Below are 26,461 nucleotides of genomic sequence, written 5' to 3'. Positions count from 1 at the left end.
TCTATTACAGCTGCTGAGCTATAGCTAATGTCCATCAATATCTTCCTTTTTAATTAAATAGGTTCAAGAATTGAATCAGGATTGTTAGAAGAGGGAGAGAGAGAGGGAGGGAGGGGACTGCTAGAGTGGAGCTAACGTTAACTTGCTGAGGCTACATCAACAGTTAAGGTTACATAAGGTTTTAGCGTGACGTGGGCATTCCAGAATGGCGAGGATGCAAAGCATGTTAGACGATTGGACTCGTCGCAGAGTTTACATTACACATAGAAACTGCTATAATATCCATTCCATTGAATATATAATTTCAGACTGAAGTATCTGTACTAGTGGTCTGTGTACTCTTAATTGCTCCCCAGAACAACACAAACTAGGAACAACAATGATATTGTTACAAGGACGGATAAAACCACAATGTCATATTGCAGGCAACTGCCTGTTGGGTTTTATCGCAGTGTTTTATTAATGTTGGCCAGTTTTCAATTACCGCCTTTGGAGTAGATTCACGAATGCAAAACACACAAAATCTGACCTCTTCATTGGTGTACTTCTCTCTTCTCCAGGTACAATTGCTGCATTGCTCCCCAACAACAAGCAGATATATGAATGAGTCAAGGCCCCACTGCTGTGAACAGTGTGGAAAGAGCTTCATCAAAAAAGCCAATTTTCTAAAACACCTGCGCATTCATACAGGAGACAAGCCTTACCACTGTGACCAGTGTGAGAAGAGCTTCAGTACCTCTGGAATCTTAAAGACACACCAGCGCATGCATACAGGAGAGAAGCCTTACTACTGTGACCAATGTGGATCGCGCTTCAGTACCTCTGGAGACTTAAAGAAACACCAGCGCATTCATACAGGAGAGAAGCCTTACCACTGTGACCAATGTGGATCACGCTTCAGTACCTCTGGAATCTTAAAGACACACCAGCGCATTCATACAGGAGAGAAGCCTTACTACTGTGACCAGTGTGAGAAGAGCTTCAGTCAACTTTCAAACTTAAAGACACACCAGCGCATGCATACAGGAGAGAAGCCTTACTACTGTGACCAATGTGGATCGCGCTTCAGTAGATATGACAGCTTAAAGATACACCAGCGCATTCATACAGGAGCGAAGCCTTACCACTGTGGCCAATGTGAGAAGAGCTTCAGAACCTCTGGAGACTTACAGAAACACCAGCGCATTCATACAGGAGAGAAGCCTTACCACTGTGGCCAATGTGAGAAGAGCTTCAGAACCTCTGGAGACTTACAGAAACACCAGCGCATGCATACAGGAGAGAAGCCTTACCACTGTGACCAGTGTGAGAAGAGCTTCAGTAGATATGGACACTTGAAGACACACCAGCGCATTCATACAGGAGAGAAGCCTTACCACTGTGACCAGTGTGAGAAGAGCTTCAGTAGATATGACAGCTTACAGAAACACCAGCGCATACATACAGGAGAGAAGCCTTACCAATGTGACCAATGTTAGAAGAGCTTCAGAACCTCTGCACATTTAAAGCAACACCAGCGCATTCATACAGGAGAGAAGCCTTAAAGGCCAACCTCTAGGTTAAACCCTACTGATCAATTATGGGTAGTTTACATCATTGGTATATAATTTCATTATTTATTTATTTCCATTTGACACCGGAAATGCCACTCTGAAAGAGTTAAAAAGGTCCACGCACGAATAACATGCACGCGCGAATCAAAAAAGCTTATCAAAACGCCGACGTCACAACAGGTGTGGCTTGCATATTAATGAGCCGAATCTAATGTTGCTTTTCCACTAAAATAAAGTACTCAGTTTGTCTCCGTGTGGGGAGGCGGGGCTGCTGGTGATCAGCATGAGAGCTCCAGAAATGACACGTGAAAAACTGCAGACCACTGATTGGTCAGAAGAGAGACGCGTGACGTCACTGTTTGGGGAGTCTGAACGAAAACAGAATGTCCGCGCCGCCATCTTTAATGTCTCGCGTAGGATATCTTTTGTATGTTTGCAGCAAGAAACGAGTGCAATAAAAAAGGATACAGTCACTGTGTATTCTGCCTCATTTATTGATGAAACAAAACCGACATCAACACAATTTGCCACCGAGCGGAGAGTTTAGTCTGACAAAAAGATCGCTGATTAGTTACGCTTGTTGTTGGAGATGTTCCGATACCATTTTTTCCTTTCCGATCCGATTCCGATACCTAAGCTTTGGGTATCGGCCGATACCGATATTTATCCGATACCAGTGCATACATAAAAAAAAAAAAAAACGATATTATATAAATTTTTTATAAATATAATTTTTTTTTTTTTTTTTTAACAAATACTGTTTTATATATACTGTTTTTTAGTCATAACTAGAAAGTAATGGTATTTATTCAACAACAGGTGATTGTATAGATTTGTATTAGTATCATTAATCAATGAGTATGGGGCTTCAGCACTGCAGATATACCCTACTCCAATGATCCACACGGACATTATACGTTGCTGCACTCGCTACCCACTGGCTCTGCAGATATACCCTACTCAGTCTGTCTACAAGGCTCCGTTCAGTAGCAGTCGCATCTGTTGTGATTTTTGCACAATAAATATTCAACATTCTCTTTTGAGACTCCGCCTCAGACTCTTATCATTTGGCACTAAAAGCTAAACATTGTCGCCGATATGGCTGTCCGCAACATGTCATTAATTGTGTACGCGACGTGCAATTGTGCAATGACAACGTTACCGTTAGCTAGCATGAGCTACCGGTATATGGGAAGACCATAGAAGACTGTAACGTTACTGGTGACATTGTGATTTAACTTGGAATACTCCTTTGCCAACTTGCTGTACTTTGCTTGCAGGTCTGCAGCCATTATTGCTGGATTATATGAATAGCCCCAACTTTAGCCAAGGTAATGTTAAAGCTAGCTTTCGGTTAGCTGTTCAATGCTAATAGTAATAACACCAGCCACCAAGCGAACCCATGAGCTCTCCGTCAACACCGCTCTGTCGGGACGATGACATTTAAGAAAGTATCTGCTGTTAAAATGACAAATGGCATTGACACTTTAATCGATTAAGCACACGTTTGTTTTATAATGCTTACTCAACAGACCACAGTGTTGTTGATAAATTACGTCATATGGTATCGGAGCGCAGCATTAGAGGCTACTCGCCGATACCGATACCAGCATTTTAGCCAGTATCGGCGGCTTTTCCGATACTCGTATCGGTATCGGAACAACTCTAGTTAGGGACGTAACGTTAGTTAGCCTAATGCTAACGTTAGCAGATAGACACGAGAGGCTATCTGTGTAGAATAGACACAATGAGGTAACGTTAGCGTTAGCATAATAGACACAACGAGAGTCTGGTTAATGTTGTTATTGATTGATTGAATGAAAACTGTGTTTTACTCTGGCTTGCCAAGCTCATCATAGCCCCTTTCGTGACTGATGCACCGAGTGAAGCTTGTGGACTCGACAACAGCGGCGGCCGCAGGGCGCTGGAGCCCGCAGCGCTAGTTAGCTCATAGCTATCGTGTAACACTAGCCTTTGCGGGCTCGGGCGCCCTGCGGCCGCCGCTGTTGTCGAGTCCACAAGCTTCACTCGGTGCATCAGTCACGAAAGGGGCTATGATGAGCTTGGCAAGCCAGAGTAAAACACAGTTTTCATTCAAAACTGCGGGCCTCCCGGCAGGGCACCCGTGGGGTCGGGTCGGGGTGTACAGAGAGGAGAGAACCATTTTGGGTCGGCCGTTCATGCCGGCCAGCGAGCCGGATGTCGGGATATGTTGTTAGCACAATAGCTACCAAGCTAAGCTATGTTATCTACTAACGTTATAAACACAATGTGTACAACGACACAATGATTTACATTATTACAAATATGGTAACGTGGTTAGCTTTAGAGATGGATGGATGGCTATAATCACGGAGCAATAGTGAGGTGAAACAGATACATTTCCATTCGGCTAGTAGTAGCAAGCATATATCTATGGTAGCAAGGCTCTCTGCCTGCCACTAGCTGTGTGACTCTCAGCGCCCCCTGGTGATACCCCTGGTGACCAATACCTGTTGTGACGACATTACACGTGCACGTTATAAACCATTGATTAAAATATGCAAGTGCATGTTGATTGTGTTGGGCAGACAAAATGTTTTGATAAAAACGCTAAAACTGGGTCAATTTCAATACTTTTTTTTACAATTCTTCATGAAAGTCACTGTTGGCCTAGTCCACATTGTTTATTGAACAAAAATACAACGTGGAGGTTGACCTTTAAAGACAGTGGGGGAAACATTTAATTTGATCATTAAATTTAAAAGACACACCAGCACATTCATACAGGAGAGAAACTTACACCAGTGAATACATACAGGAGAGAAGCCTTACCACTTAAAGAAGCACCAATATATTCCAGTATATTCATTCAGGTGTCAAACCCTAAAATCGTGTAGAAATCTGCCTAAAAACTCAACATACTTTAAAGTGACCTGAATAATCGAGAATCCCAACCTTCCCAGCCAGGACAAACTGGACCTCACCAGGGGATCTGTACCTGACCAAAGCCGAAATGGGTAAGCGAGCGGGTCCTATAGGTCCGGTAAATAAGGTGGTAAGATTCCAGGAGGACTCACCAGAAGAATACGTGATGGCATGGCTGAATCCAGGACACCCCCCTCAGCCAGGGACGTTGGAGTGGTACCAGCAGTATGATAGCCCAAAGTCCCCAGACCAACAACCATCACCCAAGAGACCAAGGGTGATGGTAGAGAATAAGGTGAGTGAACCAAGGTACAAGAAGACCAGGACCAGGTGGAACTGGGCCCGCAACTCAAGAGAAGAGGGGCGGAACAACAGCTGTCCGAATCATCGGACAGTACTCTAGAGATGGATCTTCATCCCACAGATCCTAGAGTGCAGCCTGAAGCTGTAAGACGGGAGCTCTACTCACCCTTCCTACTAAACTACAGTCCACCATTGGCCCCAAGTTATAGCCCAACCGAGGGATGGCTGACAAGAAACCCAGAATCAGGTGAGATGGAGAAAAGTGTGATTGGTCTAGGAGAACTGCAGACTCCTTCCTCAGACCAGAAGCAGGACCAATCCTTCCAACCCTTCCAGAGAAGAAGTGGGACCTCGTTCAAGGTTGGTATGATGTAAGCCTGATACCATTCGAAGGACCACCAGGAAGGGCTGGAGAATGATGAGATTCCAGATGAAATACTGGAAATACACGCCCCAGACCATGAGGGTCAATGGACAATTTATTAAAGGACTGGTGCTGAATACAAAGTAGGTACCAAGAAGAATAAATGCAACAAACACAAGTAGCCTCCAGAGGGCGATGACGGGAGCGAATACTAATAATCAATGTCATGTATGACTGAAATGAAATAATTGTATTATAATCAACATACACAGAAACATGATTATAATAAAGACAAAACCGTATCTACAAGGGAAGTGTGATACTGAAGGAAAAATAAATGAATAAAGTGTACTGTGTGTAACATGATTCAAGCAGGCAGGTTGTGACTGAGTAGGGCCGTAACTGCATGGAAAGAATGACTCATGCTGGAAATGGCCCACAGAAAAAAGGACTCATGCTGTGTCTGGGCAAGAACAGATGGGAGGTAATAAAGGAACGTTCTAGTAAGATTGGTCAGTACTAAAAAAATAGTTATTGGTTGAGCAGATAAAGGAGGGAGGACCAGGGGGATCGGAAGACCTATATAAAAGGCTGTTTTACTAGTTTTAGGCAGAGCGCTGGGATCGGCTCTCAGGGTAAGTTGTCCTCTGCCTGAACCAACCAGATGAGGATCGGAGGATTGCACCACACACTATGGAGACTTTAAAGGGATCGTTAGCAGCTCCGACCTGAGTGAGTATACGAGGCTCCATTGGTCAGGATTGAGAGCTGCGGGTCGAACTGAGTGCGTTCACAGCTTACTTTCCTGTCTTGTTTCATGTCGGGATTGCGGGCACGGGGAGGCACTCTCGACCCAGGTAAACCCTCAGAGTCCCTAGCTGAGTGCGAGGCTATAATTCTCCTCTGGTCCATCGCTCTCCCTGCTCGACCGAGGGCATTGGCCCGCGGTCCGACTCCCTGTACTGGGCATCGGGCTTTTTGGTGGAATACATCATCTGAGCTGGATAAGGTCGATCTGATCAGTCTACTAAACTCCCCCAGAATGGTTATATACTCAGTCACAGTTTTATGATTTTAATTTGTTTTAATTTGTTTACTCAATTTTCTTATTTAATTTGAACTAAGTTGTTTTCTCTATTTTCTTATACATTTGAACTGTGGCTTATTTCCCCATGTGCACAAATTATTAAGCTTGAATTAAGCATTACATCACGCGCAGGAGTGTGTTATACTCATTAGATCACGCCTAGGGGTGGTTGTTAGGCCCGACGCGCAGCGGAGGGTCGTTAAACCCCCCTAGGCGTAATCTAATGAGTATAACATACGACTTCAAGTGATGTAATGCTTTTATACAATGGCCGAATTCACCCAACCTTATTGCTATACAATAAAAACACAGTAATTTAAGCATAATGGAGATTTATTCACAACCATCCACAGAGAAAGTAGATCCAATAGTAGATCCAAGTCTGAAAAAAAGAAATCGACGGCCATTTAAAAAATATATAAATTATTTAAGTCCGCGATTTTTCTTTTGTTTCACAATGGGTCCTGACAAACCAATTACATAATCCAACATATCTGTAACGAACTAACATATACCAGTTGACTATCTTTTTTGGAGGATTTGTTCAAAATATATTCATACTTCCATTTGTCTATCTATGGCGGACTCATTCAGAAAATGTAATTCGGTTGTGGGAGGGATCTGGGGTCACGTGGGGTGTGTTATACGGAATAACAACGGCTAACTTGACTGTTTCAGCCAATCAGAATCAAGATATTTGCATACCATTGTGTAATAAAAAATACATCATTGGATTTAAAGAGATTGTGTGGAAATTATCTCTTTTACCCCGAGAAGGGGGTTTTCTGGAAGGTGATCGTAAGGGTTTAGGTAAGGTGCATTTTAACAGGTTCTGACGAACATTTCCCTGACTGTGAAACTATACTCATGGTTAAAGCTTTTCCAACACGCCTCGCAGCTTAAACTAGGGTTACCAGATCCCAATAAACCAAATGTGGGACAAAGGGTATGTTTGTGAGGGACAATGTGGGGACACCCCCCAGCGCAGCCCCCCCCCCCCCCCATTTTTGGTGAACTGTCCCTGTCCCCTCCTTCAAGGCTCATCCGCCACTGTCCTCATTAAAATGACCACAAGCCTAATATGTTTTGCCCTTATTCATTTTCTTTTATTTTCCTTTTGTCTCTAATGGGTGTTAAGTACTCAAAATAAACAAAATGACCACCCAGACTTACAATCACTTATGATTATAGCTAGGTCTGGACCCCCAGTCTTATCACACACATGCATTGCACACATAATGACCACCCAGACTATGCATAATGACCACCCTCACAACGCTTTTTCACTCTGCTGCCCTCCGGGAGGAGAATGAGGAGCCTCCGAGCTGCAGGACCAGCAGACTGTCAGGAAGCTGAACTCTCTCCCAGCTCTTCCCTCCTCTCTTACTCTGCAACCACAGAACCTGGACTAAGAACACCCCCCCCCCCCTCACTGACACACACACACAGCTCTCCCCCCTCTCTCTTACCTGCCTCCACAGAATCTGGACTCCTCTCTTACTCAGACCCCCACAGACTCTGGACTACCCCCCCCCCCCACTGACACACACACTGCCACTTTACTACCATTATTTTGTTTATTTATTTAGTGCACATCATATTAGTTTACTGCCATATCCATAATCTCACTGCCACTTTACTGCCATTATTGTATTATATTTTACTGCCATTATTTATTATGCATACTTACTACCACTGCTGCTAAAAGTTTTGCACTAAGTTCTTGTTTACCTCTATATTTACATTCACTCATACATTGACTTTTGTACATTGTATATAGTCCTGTATACTGTCCATATGTTACTTTATGTTTATAGTGTACTTTATGTTTATATTAGATCTTGTTCTTTATATACACCGTGGGAAGGGGGAAATGCAATTGCATTTCTCTGTATGTCTTGCACATTACGAGAGGTGACAATAAAGCTGACTTTGACTTTTGACTAACAAAAGTAACTCACAACCAACTCACAAGTCCAGGGATTCACACTGGCACTGGGCATTAAAGTGGATGACAACCAATCATGCGGGACATGGTCTCAATTTGCGTGACGCATGAAAAGAGACAGAAATGCTGTACAATCACGCGCAATGCGTGACATCTGGCCACTGAAGGATGTCTATGTTTTTCAATGTGTATATAATGTAAAATATTGGTGGGTATATAATGTAAAATATTGGTGGATGACAGCATCTACTCATAGTCATCTCAGAGGAGGAGGATAACAGAGAGTGTGTGTGTTAGGAGCTGACTAACCCCAGCAGATGAGGCTGTGCTGTTATCATCAACAGCCTATAGCCACAGCATTTGTTTGGGGTAAGTTAACATCAACATCACCGCTGCCATAGTGATTTGGGTCAAAAGACAGCGTGTCACATAGCAACGAGAAGAGGGGCCGGGCCTGTCGTTGCTATGGCGAGAATGTTATAATGTGAGTTTCCTTCCGGGGAAGTTAGACTGAGCTACGACTCTCCGGGAGGAGCTGGGTTGGGTACGAATCTCTACGCCTTGCAGCAGCTTAAACACTCCGGGAGGAGCTGGGTTGGGTAAGAATCTCTACGCCTCACAGCTTAAACACTCCGGGAGGAGCTCGGTTGGGTAAGAATCTCTACGCCTCGCAGCTTAAACACTCCGGGAGGAGCTGGGTTGGGTAAGAATCTCTACGCCTCGCAGCTTAAACACTCCGGAATGAGCTGGGTTGGGTAAGAATCTCTACGCCTCGCAGCTTAAACACTCCGGGAGGAGCTGGGTTGGGTAAGAATCTCTACGCCTTGCAGCTTAAACACTCCGGGAGGAGCTCGGTTGGGTAAGAATCTCTACGCCCGACAGCTTAAACACTCCGGGAGGAGCTGGGTTGGGTAAGAATCTCTACGCCTTGCAGCTTAAACACTCCGGGAGGAGCTGGGTTGGGTAAGAATCTCTACGCCTCACAGCTTAAACACTCCAGGAGGAGCTCGGTTGGGTAAGAATCCCCTGTCCTCCAGAGCGGACCCTTTGAACGGAGAGCTGCTCAGTAGTCTTGTACAAGGCTAATTACTATTGAACAATACTTAACCCCTTAACCTCTTAAGCCCTATTTTCTGAAAATCCGCCTAAAGATACATACCTAAGTAAATGGAAGATTGCTCCACTTCTTGGTATCTAGGGACATCTATGGATCTCAGGGAATGTATTCCCAGTGTCAGAAATATTATATCTGTTACTAGGCTTGAGTAAATTATAGAATAGAATATCACACCTATAAATGACTAGGGATGCCCCGATCATGTTTTTTGCCACCGATACCGATCACCAATAGTCTATGAGCCATATCGGCCGATACCGATCGTTTTTGGTTTTATAAAAAAAAATATATATAATTTTTTGTTTTATATAAAATATATATATTATATAATTATACTTGTAGTTGTATTATCTTTTTTTATCACATTTTTTTATTCTTTACATGAAAACAAGACAACAAAATACAGTAACCATAATAATAATAAACAGAACTTCACAGGGAGACAACAGCGACAATAATACTAACAATAGAAATAACGAAAATTATAAAAACGGAGCATAACATTTTAAAACTTAAAGGGGTACTATCTTATAAATGGCCTTTCCCAGTATTCAGCACCGTTTCCCGGCCATGTGGACTTATATTACTAGGAACTATGTCTCAAATTCTCATATTGGCGCATTCTTCCAATTCCCCTCACAATATTCACCCCCACTGAACTGAGTCATCTGAAAATGTGCATATCTGTGATGTCAGAGATTTCTCAGCTGCATAATAATGTGGCAGTTGCCACCAGGCCACACAGTGGTTGGAGCCCAGCCTCAAAACGGCCTAAGATCTTGAGGTAGAAAAATGCTGTTTTTGAGTACTTGACTAGAAATACAAAACAATGAACCTTCTTGGGGAAAAAAAGAAAAAAAAACCTACAGATGTGTTCCATAGACTCACAGGAACCGTGTAAAAGTGCCCAAATAGGGAAAGAAATTGTAAAATAGCTCCCCCCCAATAAAATTACCCCAGTTAAAGTTAAGGAGGACAACACAAAAGACAAGACAAACAAGACATTTCCTCCTCCCCCTCCCACAAATCAAATTTATTTATAGGGCCCGACAACACACGTTAATGTCCCCATGGGCCGTACAGGTCTTCTTTAAACAAGTCAAGAAGACAACATAACAATAAGTCAAGAACAGAACAAGAACACCATAAGGTCCAAAGACCACAAGACCGCCGGACTCCCCCGGACAAGTGCCCCAACCCCGCTCAGCCGCACACGGCGGCTCTGACCATTTCGGCTGCTGCGACCCACAGTTCAATCCCAGCCTGTCCCACCCCAATCACCTGCACCGTGGATATCTCAAGATAAATCACATCCAACAGTGTTAGGGACCAGTTAATCACTGTGAGCTTCTCAGGCTCCTTCCATCTCAATGCTATCAGCTTCTTCGCTGCTTTGACGCCTGCTAGGATAACCCTTTTTTGTTGTATGGACGCGGTTAGTGTTGTTATATTGTTCAGGAGCAGTGTATCAGCTGTAAATGGGATTGTTAAGCCACATAGATCCGAAAGTTTGTCTGTTATTGCCCTCCAGAAGCGAGCTACTGGTGGGCAATCCCAATATATGCATATAAGTGCCAGTAGCCCTTTGAGAGCACGAAGCGCACCGAGAGTCTGTTACCAGTCCCATAGCAAATAGCTTCCTAGGTGTAAGATAGGTCCTATGAATATAATTAAAATTAATTTGGTGTTGATTGGGGTTGCGGGAGGACAATGCCACATTTGTCCAAACCTCTTCCCAGTCAAACTCGGGGTCCAACTCTGGGATATCCCCACGCCAGATTGTATCCAATGATAATTTTTTATATGTGGATTGAACTAAGAGCGTATAAAAGTCTGAGACAAACCCTCTGGAGGTCGTCCTGTCCACTATGAGCCTGAGGAAAGGGTGTGGGTGCAAAGCTTGAGCCCACGGCACGCCATGAGCCCTCAGCGCTGACCTTAGTTGAAGGTAAAGAAAGAAGGACTCGCTGGGAAGATCATAAAATTCTTTTAAGTCCTGAAACGCTCGAAGGCCGTTCTTATCATAGATATCCCCCAGAGTATGAACTCCCCTCCTTTGCCATTGAGGAATATTAACCGGTTTGTGCCCAACAAGTAGTTGCTGGTTATTAAAAATTGGAGAGTCCAGGTGCCATGGGCATTTAACTGCACACGACTTCTGTACATTACGCCATGTTTGGATCATGTGAGTTATGATCGGTCCATATCTTAGTTGGCACTTTGAAATAGGGATAGTGGAGTATACCACATCCTGTAATCTTTGCGGTGAGACCGCTGCCGCTTCTAAGGAGCGCCAAGATACTGCATCTACAGGGTCTAGCCAGCTCATCAGAGGTCTCAGTGAAAAGGACCAGAAATAAAGCTTAAAATCAGGGATTGCGAGGCCCCTATCTTGTTTCCTACGTTGAGTGGTAGATCTTTTGATTCTCGGGCGTTTGTTATTCCAGATAAACTTAGATACCATCGATTGTATCTTGCGCCAGTAGTCTATTGGAGGGGGCAGGGGGAGCATTGAGCTAACTAAATTTATCCTAGGTAGGATGTTCATTTTGATTATGAAAGCCCGGGCCTGTAAAGATCAATCAATCAATCAAATTTATTTATAAAGCACATTTCACATGACGCGTGTCAACCAAAGTGCTGTACAGAGGGTAGATATACAAGATACATATAGACAACAATCACACTCCGTTTTATGGGAGGGCACACAGGCAAACACAGGGCATGAGTCAGTGAACGGGAAAGGCTAGTAGGTAGAAGTGGGTTTTGAGCCTCGATTTGAAGGCATCTATCGAGGGGGCGAGCCTAATGGAGGTGGGGATGCTGTTCCACAGTTCAGGGGCTACGATAGCAAAGGCACGGCCCCCCCTGAGCTTGAGGTTAGACATCCGGACTGTCAGGAGCCTCTGATCGGCTGACCTGAGGGACCTGGTGTTGGAATAGGGGGATAGGAGGTCTGAGATGTAGGAGGGTGTGTGACCATTAAGGGCTTTAAAAACAAATAGGAGAACCTTAAAATCTATCCTGTAGCGTACTGGGAGCCAATGAAGGGAGGCAAGGACAGGGGTGATGTGGTCTCTCTTGCGGGTTCTGGTCAACAGTCTGGCAGCAGCGTTTTGTACCAGTTGTAAGCGGGACAGGGAAGACTGGTTAATGCCTATATAGAGGGAGTTGCAGTAGTCTAATCTAGATGAAATTAAGGCGTGGATGACTCTGAAGGTCTGCAGGGGAGAGAAGGGCTTTGAGTTTGGCAATGGTGCGTAGTTGGAAAAAACATGCCTTTACCACTGAGTTTACTTGTCTGTCAAATTTAAATTGTGGATCAAAAATGACACCTAGGTTCTTGACGTACGGCTTGACCAGGGAGGACAGGTTGCCAAGGCTGTTGGTAAGGGTGGTGACAGCGTCTGGGGGACCGAAGAGGATTCTTTCGGATTTGTTTTGATTTAGTTGTAGAGAGTTTTGTGCCATCCAACATTTAACATCATCCAGGCAGGATATGAGACTGTTAAGTAGAGACTGGTTGTTGGGTTTCAGGGAAACATAAAGCTGTGTGTCGTCAGCATAACAGTGAAAAGAGATGTTGTGCTTCTGAATGATTGGACCAAGGGGTAGCATGTAAAGGGAGAACAGGATCGGGCCAAGGATGGACCCTTGTGGGACCCCACAGGAGAGGGAGGTTGAGGGGGAGGAGCAGTTGGCGATGTTGACAGCAAAGCTTCTATTTGTGAGATAGGAGGAAAACCATGCTAATGCAGTGTCACTGACACCAACCCCATGTTGGAGACGATCTAATAAAATTGTGTGATCAACAGTGTCGAAGGCTGCACTGAGGTCAAGCAGCATTAAAATAGAGCAGTCACGGTTGTCAGCGGCGAGGAGTAGGTCATTTGACACTTTAAGGAGGGCTGATTCTGTGCTATGGCCAGTCCTGAACCCTGACTGAAATGTCTCCAGGATGCTGTTCTGGTGCAGGTAGGGAGACAATTGGCACAGAACAACCTTTTCAAGTATTTTTGACAGAAAAGGAAGCTTGGAAATGGGCCTGTAATTACTGTGCAGGGTGGGGTCAAGGTTTGGTTTTTTCAATAGGGGCTGGACTACTGCATGTTTAAAGCAGGATGGAACAGTACCAGTTGCCAGGGAGCTGTTAATAATGGAGAGGATGCTGGGACCGGTTGTGTGAAAAACCTGTTTCAGGAGAGCAGTGGGAACAGTGTCAAGGGGGCAGGTCGCAGGTTTCATAGAGGAAACTATCTCTGTGAGGGTGAGTAGACTGATGGGCTGAAAGCAGGTCAGTGTAGATGAGCAGACCAGAGGGACAGCTACATTACGTGTGGGGGGTGAGTTAGGAAGGGACGACCATCTTTCTAGATCCTGGTGTATAAGTAGCCGTATTTAGTAGTTTGATTTAGTGTGGGGAATATCTCTATGCCTAAGTATTTAAAATGTTCCACTATGGGGATATCAGCTGGTAGTTGCACTGCTTTGGCCAGCTCATTAAGAAGAAGGCAGGCTGATTTGGTCCAGTTAATCTTAAAGCCTGACAATTTACCAAAGTCGTCGATTGTATCCAGTAATTTTGTGGCTGATTGGGAGGGGTCATTCATAAAAATAAGTAGGTCATCCGCATAGAGAGCAATTTTGTGTGGTGTATTATTGATTATTATGGGGACGATTTTCTCTGATTGCCTAATAAATTGGGCCAATGGTTCGAGGGAAAGCGTGAATAGTCCGGGGCTCAGAGGACAACCCTGTCTAGAAGATATGGAGAATTGGAAAAAGTGTGGAACAGTTTTTGCCTGTCAGTATCATAGCCGACGGAGAGGCATACAGAACTTTAATCATATGAATAAAACTTTTACCAAGTCCCATAGCCTCAAGTACCTTCCACAGGTATGACCATTCTAGTCTGTCAAATGCCTTCATGGCATCCAAGGACAGAACTGTGGCCGGAGCTGTATTGTCTTTACTGTTATCGATTACATGTAATAGCCTCCTAAGATTATCTGCAGCCAGGCGCCCCGTGATAAAACCAATCTGATCGCAATGTACCAGTACCGGCATAAACTTCTGCAGGCGGCGGGCTAGTACCTTGGCAAACACTTTTAAATCGGCCCGAGAAGACTTACCCTTTTGCATTTTAGCAATCGTCTCCCTAAGTTCTGTAAGAGTGATCGGTTTTCCCAGTTCTTTAGCCTCTTCCTCAGAAATGCGGGGTATTTCAAGCCCGCCAATGAACGACTCAAATTTTTAATTATCGAAATTTACCTCTGAGCTATATAACTGTGAGTAAAACTCTTTAAAAGTGTCGTTGATCTTTTTTGAATCAGTAGTGACTGTTCCCTGTCGTGTCTTGATCTAAGGAATATCCGAGAAATGGTCATTCGAGCGTATTTTCATTGCCAGTAGATGGCTAGGCCTGGAACCGTGAAAGTAGTAATTTTGCCTTGTCCTATGTATTAAAAACTCAGACTGTTGTTTAAGTATGGAGTTTATTTCTTTTTTGACTATCTTGCGTTGTGTGTTTAGTCGCTCATTATAGTTAGCTTGCAAAGATGCGTATAGGTCCGCGTATAATGTTTCCAGTCCTTCTAGTTTTTTTGACCGGGATTTACGCAAATTGGAGGCGAAAAGTGTGACATGACTTCTGATAAATCCCTTTAACGCGTTCCACAGGACCCTAGGGTCTTCGACTGTGCCGACGTTGATCTGCAAGAATTCAACTAGTTTACTTCTGAACTCAGTACAGAAATCATCGCTTTTTAATAAGGTTGAGTTAAAACGCCATCTGGGAGCTCTTGTGGAGAGCTTGCCAAATGTTGCTATAAGGGAAATCCCCTTGTGGTCTGAGAGAGCTAGGGAAACCAATGAGATGTCAAAATTATCAAAAATATTAGGGGACGCGAACGCATAGTCTATTCGAGAGAAGGTTTTGTGTCTGGCTGACAGGTGAGAGTAGTCCTTGAGGGTGGGATTGGATATGTGCCAGAAGTCTGCGAGCCCAGTGTCTTGGGCCCACATCCTGAGGGCCTTAGAGGACTGTTTTTGGTCATGTGTTTCAGAGGACCATGATCTATCCATCTCCGCATCCCAGCACGCATTAAAATCTCCACCCACAATGAGAGCGTATCCATTAAGTTCCAACATATTTTTTGTGATTGTTTTATAGAACACTGAATCAAATGTGTTAGGGGCATATAATGCGATTATTGCTATTTTCCTATGAGAAAACTCAACTTTTGCTATAGTAATCCTTCCCTCCGTGTCCGACCATACATCCAGGACTTTGATATCTAGGTTACGTCTTGTAACTATAACGACTCCTTTTGTCTTATTGTCGGCTGAGGATGAGGCGATAACATGATATTGTCGATTTGCTAGTCTTGATACATCATTTATGAATAAATGCCTCTCACTAAGGAGAGCAATGTCAATACTTCTTCTCTTCAATAACCAAAGGACACTGCTACGCTTGTGTGGGGTGTTAAGGCCTGCTGTGTTCCAAATTAAGATATTCAATTTAGCCATGGTCGAATTTGTCTAAATGTGTAGAGAACATACCAGTGCAGCCAGGCTGAGGACAGAGGCGCTGATCCAGGCGGGCCCAGACGGTCAATCCCAAGAGTTCAGAGGAGGAACAATTACACACGGACATGACAACAGTACAGAAAACACAGAAATATACCACCCCAGTTACAACCCTCCCTACTTCTACTCTATACACTAACCCACCCATCCTAATATTAACCTTCCTATACCCACTCTCCAATCCCCTCCCTATGATCCATCCGCTAAGGATGGTCATCTTCCTACCGTTTCCCACTGGAATCATGGATCCAATAAGACGCTCTTCACTCCGACCCCCTCTCTAGATAAAACCCTGATTAAACCCCCCACTAGTCTAAAAAACAAAACAATAAAGTTATTGGTCAAGGTGCAAGCATTTCACAGTCCCTCTGGTCAGGCACATAGGCTGGAAATGACACAATTCCTATATAAGAATAGGAGTAAACACCTTCATTAACTCTGAGGTAGTAATAAGCTATACCTGACACAACCTGATATTATATATTATATATATATAACCCGACATTCAATGACCTGAGCCTAAGGCTCAAATCTGGTCAAACCCAGTCTAAACAAAATAACAAGACCTAGAAACACAACAAAACAGATCAACCGAAGGTATTACTAGTGAAAACAAACATGAACATTGGCCCTAATATGAGCCAACCATAGGGGAAAAATTTGCTATTATTATATAATAACTACCAACTACTTCTGAATCTGCGTATCACCGTCCCAATGCTTCAGCACAAATGGATATAAAAAATTAAAGCATACAAGAAGTTAGTTAAGGCAGGACCCGATCAGTTAAATTGTGCAAACAGATGTCATTTAAACAGCAACAATAAAAAAGAATATGTAAACCTCCGGTTACCACAGTGCGCTGCTCCTGTATGATCAGATTTTAGCGTCCCACTCCCGACACTCAAATACAAATGGATATAAAAAATTTAAGCATACAAGAAGTTAGTTAAAGTGGAAATGAAGCAGTGCGATAAATACATATTCATAGCATCACATTAGTATTTAGATAAGCCACAGAAGAAGTCACGTTATAAAAATAAGCAGTTTCTAAGAAAAAACGATTTGTTGTGTACATTTCTGAAGCATTTAGCATTATGGGCGCGGCCATTTTGTTGCTAACGTCATACCGCTGGTTGGGTGTATACACTCTGGTTAGCTGCCTATAGTGAATGGGTCAGTCAGTAAATAAAATGTTGCCTACAAAACAACGGGACCGCGGTGGTTCTGTTTGTATTGCTCCTGGCTGTTCAAACTAATTTTACCATGTGAGAGAGAGGAAAGTTGGTTAATTTCCACAAACTACCAGTGAAAAAAACAGTGTTGTTGGCATGTTGGCTCGGGCTGGCTGCACTCAGGCGGCGCGACCAGCCTGTTGGACAGGGAAGGAGGATCTGCAGAGAACACTTCATTGCCTCGGATTATGTTGTTGGGGTGGGATGTTTGTCCAGAAGACCACTAATCAGCTGAAGCCGGACGCGGTTCCCTCGGTCTTCGACAGACAGACCGGCGTTAGCTCTCGGGAGCGATCGCTAGCTAGTTGGCACCAGCCGGGGACCGGCGTTAGCTCTCGGGAGCGATGGCTAGCTAGTTGGCACCAGCCGGGGACCGGCGTTAGCAACCGGAGCGTCGCGGAGCATTCAGCCTGCTGGCTACCTAGACCCACTTCAACCAGCGTCGCGGAGCATTCAGCCTGCTGGCTACACAGCTTGTCGGTGTGCTGGAGCCTCTGCAAGCTAACGGTAGCTAGCTACACAGCTTGTCGGTGTGCTGGAGCCTCTGCAAGCTAACGGTAGCTAGCTACACAGCTTGTCGGTGTGCTGGAGCCTCTGCAAGCTAGCGGTAGCTAGCTACACAGCTTGTCGGTGTGCTGGAGCCTCTGCAAGCTAATGGTAGCTAGCTACACAGCTTGTCGGTGTGCTGGAGCCTCTGCAAGCTAACGGTAGCTAGCTACACAGCTTGTCGGTGTGCTGGAGCCTCTGCAAGCTAACGGTAGCTAGCTACACAGCTTGTCGGTGTGCTGGAGCCTCTGCAAGCTAACGGTAGCTAGCTACACAGCTTGTCGGTGTGCTGGAGCCTCTGCAAGCTAACGGTAGCTGGCTCCAGGCTCCAGCACACCGACAAGCTGTGTAGCCAGCAGGCTGAATGCTCCGCGACGCTGGTTGAAGTGGGTCTAGGTAGCCAGCAGGCTGAATGCTCCGCGACGCTCCGGTTGCTAACGCCGGTCGCCGGCTGGTGCTAACTAGCTAGCCATTGCTCCCGAGAGCTAACGCCGGTCCCCGGCTGGTGCCAACTAGCTAGCGATCGCTCCCGAGAGCTAACGCCGGTCATTGTCTGTCGAAGACCGAGGGAACCGCGTCCGGCTTCAGCTGATTAGTGGTCTTCTGGACAAACATCCCACCCCAACAACATAATCCGAGGCAATGAAGTGTTCTCTGCAGATCCTCCTTCCCTGTCCAACAGGCTGGTCGCGCCGCCTGAGTGCAGCCAGCCCGAGCCAACATGTCAACAACACTGTTTTTTTCACTGGTAGTTTGTGGAAATTAACCAACTTTCCTCTCTCTCACATGGTAAAATTAGTTTGAACAGCCAGGAGCAATACAAACAGAACCACCGCGGTCCCGTTGTTTTGTAGGCAACATTTTATTTGCTGACTGACCCATTCACTATAGGCAGCTAACCAGAGTGTATACACCCAACCAGCGGTATGACGTCAGCAACAAAATGGCGGCGCCCATGTTGAAAACAGGGATATTATATTATATTTTTCACAGTTAAATTGTGCAAACACATGTTATTTAAACAGCAACAACAACAAAAATATGTAAACATTAACGGGTCTCGAATGTCCCGGTAAGGGCGATAGATATAGCATGCTAGTTAGCCCGAGGCTAGCGCGTCAGCTAGTGATGAATCCAGCTAGCCCGCTAGCATCTATTATGTACATTGTCCAGCTAGCTCGCTAGCATTCATAGAGGCGACACACATGTACGACCACGAGGTCAGCATTAGCAAGTAACAGAAGTCATTAGGATGCCCCGCTAGTTTGGATGTGCAAGGGCTAGTTAGCCTGTTTGGGCATGACATTAGAGATTTGTGATTATTCAGCCATATCAATGTATTAGGCCCACATCGTCACGTCACTCACCCGACACAGTTATTAAGCTACGGTCTCGGCTACCCCCCCCGAGATATTCCTCCGCTTTAGCCATTGACCAAATAGATCGACGTTCATCGCCCTTAAGCAGCACAGATAATCTTGCGGGGAAGATCAGCGTAGGCCTCAGGCCCAATTTCCATAGCCTGGCCATGACCACTTTGTATTCGCCTCTCTGTGCTTGAACCTTTGGCGTAAAGTCTTCGAAGATTGCCACTTTGTGATCGCCGAGACTGAGTTCACCTCTCCTGGCACGGGCCGACCGCATGATGAGCTCCCTCTGTTGTAGCCTGTTTAGCTTAACAATGATGGGCCTCGGCCCCTTGTTCCCTCCAGGACTGGCCTTGCCCGCTCTGTAAGCCGACTCGCACACAGGTGGGCTGGGGAGGACATCCTCCCCCAGGATCTTCTGCAACAACCCCGGTATGGTGTCCGAGGGACGACCTCCCTTACTGCCCTCCGGGACACCAACGATCCTGATGTTGTAACGCCTCTCCCGGGACTGCATTTCAACAATTACCGTCTGGAGTTTGGAAACGGCAGCCTGCCTAGCCAGCAGGGAGCTCTCCAGACACGCCAGCCTCGCCCTGTTGCGAGGCCTCTGCCGTTAGCGAAGCTAGTTCGTTAGCATTAGCCGTGGAGGTAGCGTGTAGTGACTCCATCTTCTCTCTCAACGGGTCGACCGCCAACCTAATTTCCTCCGTCACTGCCCAATGAAGAGTATCAAAAAATTCCGCCTGTGCTTTTTTTTTCGCGTCAGTGAAGCGCACTTCAAAGTCTGCATGGAGTTTGGTCATGACCGAGAGAACAGCTTCACTTATTTCACTGATTTCGGGTGAAGGCGAGGATGGTTTCGGTGATAGTTTGCCGGCTGGCGTACTCATGGCTCGGGTCTCCATTAACACCGCAAAAAGTTGAAAAAAGTTGACGAAAGTAGTTGACACTCGACGAATCAACAAGAAAATCAATAACAAATCAAAATTAAATAAAGACTAATGGGGTGAAAAGTGTATTTTAGCACGTTAGTAGGGAGCTCTCGTGAAACACGTCCTACTCCATTAATGCCTGGCTCCGCCCCCCCCCCAGAGCGTTTAGAAGGTTTTAAAAAAGATTTAAAAAATGTATGATTAAAAAAAATGTGCAGGTCCAAAAGGAATGTTGTCGTTTACATGTTGCATGTGTTCCCTTCCCTACTTCCCATGTCCCCCACGTGGAATGCGCCTGATTGGATAAATGACATGATGTCACTCTAATGCGACATCTAGTGCCTGAATGTGATCTATAGCACCTTTAAACAAGAATCAAGCAAAATTATATAAAAAAAATAAATCCCTTTCAACTCCATACCTCTGTACAGTTTGTACAGCCCGGGTTATTTGAGGCATCGAGCTAAAGGGAAATCAAGAGATCACATCGTTTGACATAATTATGCATCTTTGTGGTGAAACACAAAACTCTGAAAATAAGACTTGAAGCGTAAACAGAACGAAGCAGCAGAATGAGACGTGTTCACGTGTTTATTGAACAATTTCCATGGAAGAACCAAACCAAACGAATTGTTATTCAATATACAACATTTCTAAAGTGTTAAAAACACGTGTGGAGGATCTTTAAGGTTTGTTTTTACCTGCTCGGACGTCCCGACGGATGGGGTTTGTCCATAGAGATGTATAGAGTGTGATGTCATAGAGATGTATAGAGTGTGATGTCATAGAGATGTATAGTGTGATGTCATAGAGATGTATAGAGTGTGATGTCATAGAGATGTATAGAGTGTGATGTCATAGAGATGTATAGAGCAGCGATTCTCAAACTACGGGTCACGATTGGCAAAAAAAAGTGCGAATTGGCAAAAAGAATAAAAAACTCTGATCGAGTTTTCCACCTGGCAGCTGTGTGTATTTGCCATGTCTCGCCCCTTCATCAACGGAGGCCGACACACAGTATTCCAATACACATCTCACTACATCCTGCGCATGTATAATTGTGGGAGGGGGCCGGGGGTCTTGTCTTTTGTGTGTAACTTGGACTCGCAATGGATAGGTTTGTTGTCAGAAGCCGTGCCGGTTGGTTGCGATGAAATGGGCTCTGCACATAACCAACACTGAAGTGAGGTGGCTATCTCGAGGCGGAGTATTAAATCGCCTTTTTTAACTCAGAGAAGAAGCGCAGATTTTCCTTGCAGACAAAAACAACCCATTGGCAGAGAAATGTGCTGATAATGAGCTGGATTACGAAACTGCGTTAGTGACAGTCCAGGTTAATCAGCGGATATTTTTGGGTAATTCATCTTTCGTGTGATGAGCCACTGAAAGTCAAGTTCACTGGACAGGCCCTCGCAAAGTTCTGGATATCAGTCCGGAACGAGTACCCAGTGTTGTGTAATGCTGCCCTGAGAAAGCACGTCCCCTTCTCATCAACATAGTAGAAGCGGATCTCCGCCAAAGCGCACGTGAGTGCATTTTCTTTTAGCCAACATATTTTGGCTAAATATGCCTCGTTTTATAAATGTGTATACAGAAACAATTCTGTTGCTTTTGTTGATAATATGAATTAATTTAATTGATAACATAGTGCTGTAATTTCATTTTCTAATAAATATGCATGATCAAGTTCAACAACGTGTGCTTTTATTTTGATATTCCTTATTTCCACGTTGAAATAACATTGGTGGGGTCGCCAAAAAAAATCCTAAATAAAATGGGGTCGTGGTATAAAAAAGTTTGAGAACCCCTCGTATAGAGTGATGTCATAGAGATGTATATAGTGATGTCATAGAGATGTATAGAGTGATGTCATAGAGATGTATAGAGTGAAGTCATAGAGATGTATAGAGTGATGTCATAGAGATGTACAGTATAGAGTGAAGTCTGGTTCATCGAGGCCCCGAAGGTCGATTTGGTTCTTTTATGTGACTGTCGGCTCACGTGGCCCAATCTGAACAGTCCCACAGCAGTAAACACCACCCATCTGGAACTCCCTGCAGATGAAAACAAACTGGCTTGAGCCACAAACTTACCGAACAGGACCATGGTATGTGTGGTGATATTTTGTGTAGAATAAGCTATTAATGTCACTTAATTATTTTATGGAAGGCTTCAGTTATCCGTTTTATGAATCCAAATGACAGATATGTTACAAACAAGGTAACGGGGAACTACGCCTAACTTCAGAATTCATACATGTTATTCCTCTGGTCTAAGACTGTACAAAAATATTAGTGCAAATGAACAACTCTCTCAAATAAAAAACACTAGAGTGCTAAACCTCAAACTTGTGATGTCATCCAGTCTGAAGCTGCTCCATAGACATTGAATTGGGAAATCTATTCTTGATGACACAGAGCACCCAGGGAGTTCAGAACTGAGACCACAACTATAGAATAAAGCTCATCTGTATATTCAAAATAAAAATAAAATAAATGTTCTGTGGGTCTCCCTTCATTGTCAATGGAGCAGTTCCAGACTTCATACTTGATGACATCACAAGTTTGATTCCTACATCTCTGGTTCCTGGCTATATGAGAAAGTAGCTCATGTTCACGACCTCCTGCTCCAGGCCAGACCCACGACACCCATCAGGAGCCTCCACCTCCTGCTCCAGGCCAGACCCACGACACCCATCAGGAGCCTCCACCTCCTCCTCCAGGCCAGACCCACGACACCCATCAGGAGCCTCCACCTCCTGCTCCAGGCCAGACCCACGACACCCATCAGGAGCCTCCACCTCCTCCTCCAGGCCAGACCCACGACACCCATCAGGAGCCTCCACCTCCTGCTCCAGGCCAGACCCACGACACCCATCAGGAGCCTCCACCTCCTCCTCCAGGCCAGACCCACGACACCCATCAGGAGCCTCCACCTCCTGCTCCAGGCCAGACCCACGACACCCATCAGGAGCCTCCACCTCCTCCTCCAGGCCAGACCCACGACACCCATCAGGAGCCTCGACCTCCTCCTCCAGGCCAGACCCACGACACCCATCAGGAGCCTCGACCTCCTGCTCCAGGCCAGACCCACGACACCCATCAGGAGCCTCCACCTCCTCCTCCAGGCCAGACCCACGACACCCATCAGGAGCCTCCACCTCCTGCTCCAGGCCAGACCCACGACACCCATCAGGAGCCTCGACCTCCTGCTCCAGGCCAGACCCACGACACCCATCAGGAGCCTCCACCTCCTCCTCCAGGCCAGACCCACGACACCCATCAGGAGCCTCCACCTCCTCCCCCAGGCCAGACCCACGACACCCATCAGGAGCCTCGACCTCCTGCTCCAGGCCAGACCCACGACACCCATCAGGAGCCTCCACCTCCTCCTCCAGGCCAGACCCACGACACCCATCAGGAGCCTCCACCTCCTCCTCCAGGCCAGACCCACGACACCCATCAGGAGCCTCCACCTCCTGCTCCAGGCCAGACCCACGACACCCATCAGGAGCCTCCACCTCCTGCTCCAGGCCAGACCCACGACACCCATCAGGAGCCTCGACCTCCTGCTCCAGGCCAGACCCACGACACCCATCAGGAGCCTCCACCTCCTGCTCCAGGCCAGACCCACGACACCCATCAGGAGCCTCCACCTCCTCCTCCAGGCCAGACCCACGACACCCATCAGGAGCCTCCACCTCCTCCTCCAGGCTAGACCCACGACACCCATCAGGAGCCTCCACCTCCTCCTCCAGGCCAGACCCACGACACCCATTAGGAGCCTCCACCTCCTGCTCCAGGCCAGACCCACGACACCCATCAGGAGCCTCCACCTCCTCCTCCAGGCCAGACCCACGACACCCATCAGGAGCCTCCACCTCCTGATCCAGGCCAGACCCACGACACCCATCAGGAGCCTCCACCTCCTGCTCCAGGCCAGACCCACGACACCCATCAGGAGCCTCGACCTCCTCCTCCTCCAGACCCACGACACCCATCAGGAGCCTCCACCTCCTCCTCCAGGCCAGACCCACGACACCCATCAGGAGCCTCGACCTCCTGCTCCAGGCCAGACCCACGACACCCATCAGGAGCCTCGACCTCCTGCTCCAGGCCAGACCCACGACACCCATCAGGAGCCTCCACCTCCTCCTCCAGACCCACGACACCCATCAGGAGCCTCCACCTCCTCCTCCTCCAGACCCACGACACCCATCAGGAGCACCGACCTCCTGCTCCAGGCCAGACCCACGACACCCATCAGGAGCCTCGACCTCCTCCTCCAGGCCAGACCCACGACACCCATCAGGAGCCTCCACCTCCTCCTCCAGGCCAGACCCACGACACCCATCAGGAGCCTCGACCTCCTGCTCCAGGCCAGACCCACGACACCCATCAGGAGCCTCCACCTCCTCCTCCAGGCCAGACCCACGACACCCATCAGGAGCCTCGACCTCCTCCTCCTCCTCCAGACCCACGACACCCATCAGGAGCCTCGACCTCCTCCTCCAGGCCAGACCCACGACACCCATCAGGAGCCTCCACCTCCTGATCCAGGCCAGACCCACGACACCCATCAGGAGCCTCCACCTCCTGCTCCAGGCCAGACCCACGACACCCATCAGGAGCCTCCACCTCCTCCTCCAGGCCAGACCCACAACACCCATCAGGAGCCTCCACCTCCTGCTCCAGGCCAGACCCACGACACCCATCAGGAGCCTCCACCTCCTCCTCCAGGCCAGACCCACGACACCCATCAGGAGCCTCCACCTCCTCCCCCAGGCTAGACCCACGACACCCATCAGGAGCCTCCACCTCCTCCTCCAGGCCAGACCCACGACACCCATCAGGAGCCTCCACCTCCTGCTCCAGGCCAGACCCACGACACCCATCGCTACGTTACTTATGTTTTTGAGTTTGTCAGTTAACATGTTGCAAAATATGTCTGCAATTTATGCATTGTTTTTTATTCTGTCAATTGTGTGCCGATTTTATGCCTATGTTAATCTTATCCGAATTGCTGTGGGGCACTTTGGACTGCGGTCCATGTGTGAAAAGCACTATATAGATAGTTATTCATATTTATTATTGTTATATTATAGAAATGTGTTCATTGAAATGTCTGTAAAGTCTTGATGACATTGAAAATGAGGGTGACCTCAATTGTCTTTTTGAGAATAAATAAAGGTTTGAAATTAAATGTTAACAAACTATTGTTCAAGCAGTGTAACTGCAGATCACACGGCCAGGAGGCAGACGCTGGGGATCTGGAGGTGTGGCCGGTGTAGAGAGGAGGATCCCCTGCAGACTGAGGGCTTAGTGTCGTGGGTCCAGTAGAGAAGGGAACCCCCTGCAGACTGAGGGCTTAGTGTCGTGGGTCCAGTAGAGAGGGGAACCCCCTGCAGACTGAGGGCTTAGTGTCGTGGGTCCAGTAGAGAGGGGAACCCCCTGCAGACTGAGGGCTTAGTGTCGTGGGTCCAGTAGAGAGGGGAACCCCCTGCAGACTGAGGGCTTAGTGTCGTGGGTCCAGTAGAGAGCAGGACCCTGCAGACTGAGGGCTTAGTGTCGTGGGTCCAGTAGAGGAGCCCCCTGCAGACTGAGGGCTTAGTGTCGTCGGTCCAGTAGAGAGCAGGACCCCCTGCAGACTGAGGGCTTAGTGTCGTGGGTCCAGTAGAGAGCAGGACCCTGCAGACTGAGGGCTTAGTGTCGTGGGTCCAGTAGAGAGGAGGACCCTGCAGACTGAGGGCCTAGTGTCGTGGGTCCAGTAGAGAGGAGGACCCTGCAGACTGAGGGCTTAGTGTCGTGGGTCCAGTAGAGAGCAGGACCCTGCAGACTGAGGGCTTAGTGTTGTGGGTCCAGTAGAGAGGAGGACCCTGCAGACTGAGGGCTTAGTGTCGTGGGTCCAGTAGAGAGCAGGACCCCCTGCAGACTGAGGGCTTAGTGTCGTGGGTCCAGTAGAGAGGAGGACCCCCTGCAGACTGAGGGCTTAGTGTCGTGGGTCCAGTAGAGAGCAGGACCCTGCAGACTGAGGGCTTAGTGTCGTGGGTCCAGTAGAGAGCAGGACCCTGCAGACTGAGGGCTTAGTGTCGTGGGTCCAGTAGAGAGGAGGACCCTGCAGACTGAGGGCTTAGTGTCGTGGGTCCAGTAGAGAGGAGGACCCTGCAGACTGAGGGCTTAGTGTCGTGGGTCCAGTAGAGAGCAGGACCCTGCAGACTGAGGGCTTAGTGTCGTGGGTCCAGTAGAGAGCAGGACCCCCTGCAGACTGAGGGCTTAGTGTCGTGGGTCCAGTGTGACAACTGTGTACAGTGGGAGGAGGAGGACGAAGGTGTTTGGATGAATGAGTATGCATGAATAAATGTATGTATGGTGTACTGTGTTGTAAATAGTTTATATTGTTTTCAATTGTTTATAAAATGGTATGAAGTGCTGGCTGTTTGTCATATTTTTCAAAACACATGTAATCACTAATGTTAATGTGACAAGTGATTGTGATTAGTATTTGTTTG

The 26,461-nt window shown here is 46.8% G+C and overlaps 1 protein-coding gene across 3 annotated transcripts in view; it reads left to right on the top strand.

Moving 5' to 3' along the window:
* Nucleotides 1-2,121, top strand: part of LOC311230188 (uncharacterized protein) — an 86,273-nt gene extending 84,152 nt beyond the window's left edge. For all 3 annotated transcript variants that reach the window (XM_084316393.1, XM_084316392.1, XM_084316391.1), the window contains one exon: nucleotides 561-2,121. In XM_084316393.1, the coding sequence (XP_084172519.1) occupies nucleotides 561-1,478 (918 nt within the window). In that variant the 3' untranslated portion in view covers nucleotides 1,479-2,121. The remainder of the gene's footprint in view (nucleotides 1-560) is intronic.
* Nucleotides 2,122-26,461: the final 24,340 nt, after the last annotated feature.

The sequence above is a fragment of the Notolepis coatsorum genome (genome assembly GCF_963971535.1).
Source record: "Notolepis coatsorum genome assembly, chromosome: 6".
Taxonomy (NCBI): domain Eukaryota; kingdom Metazoa; phylum Chordata; class Actinopteri; order Aulopiformes; family Paralepididae; genus Notolepis; species Notolepis coatsorum.
This window is presented reverse-complemented; position numbering and strand designations above follow the sequence as displayed.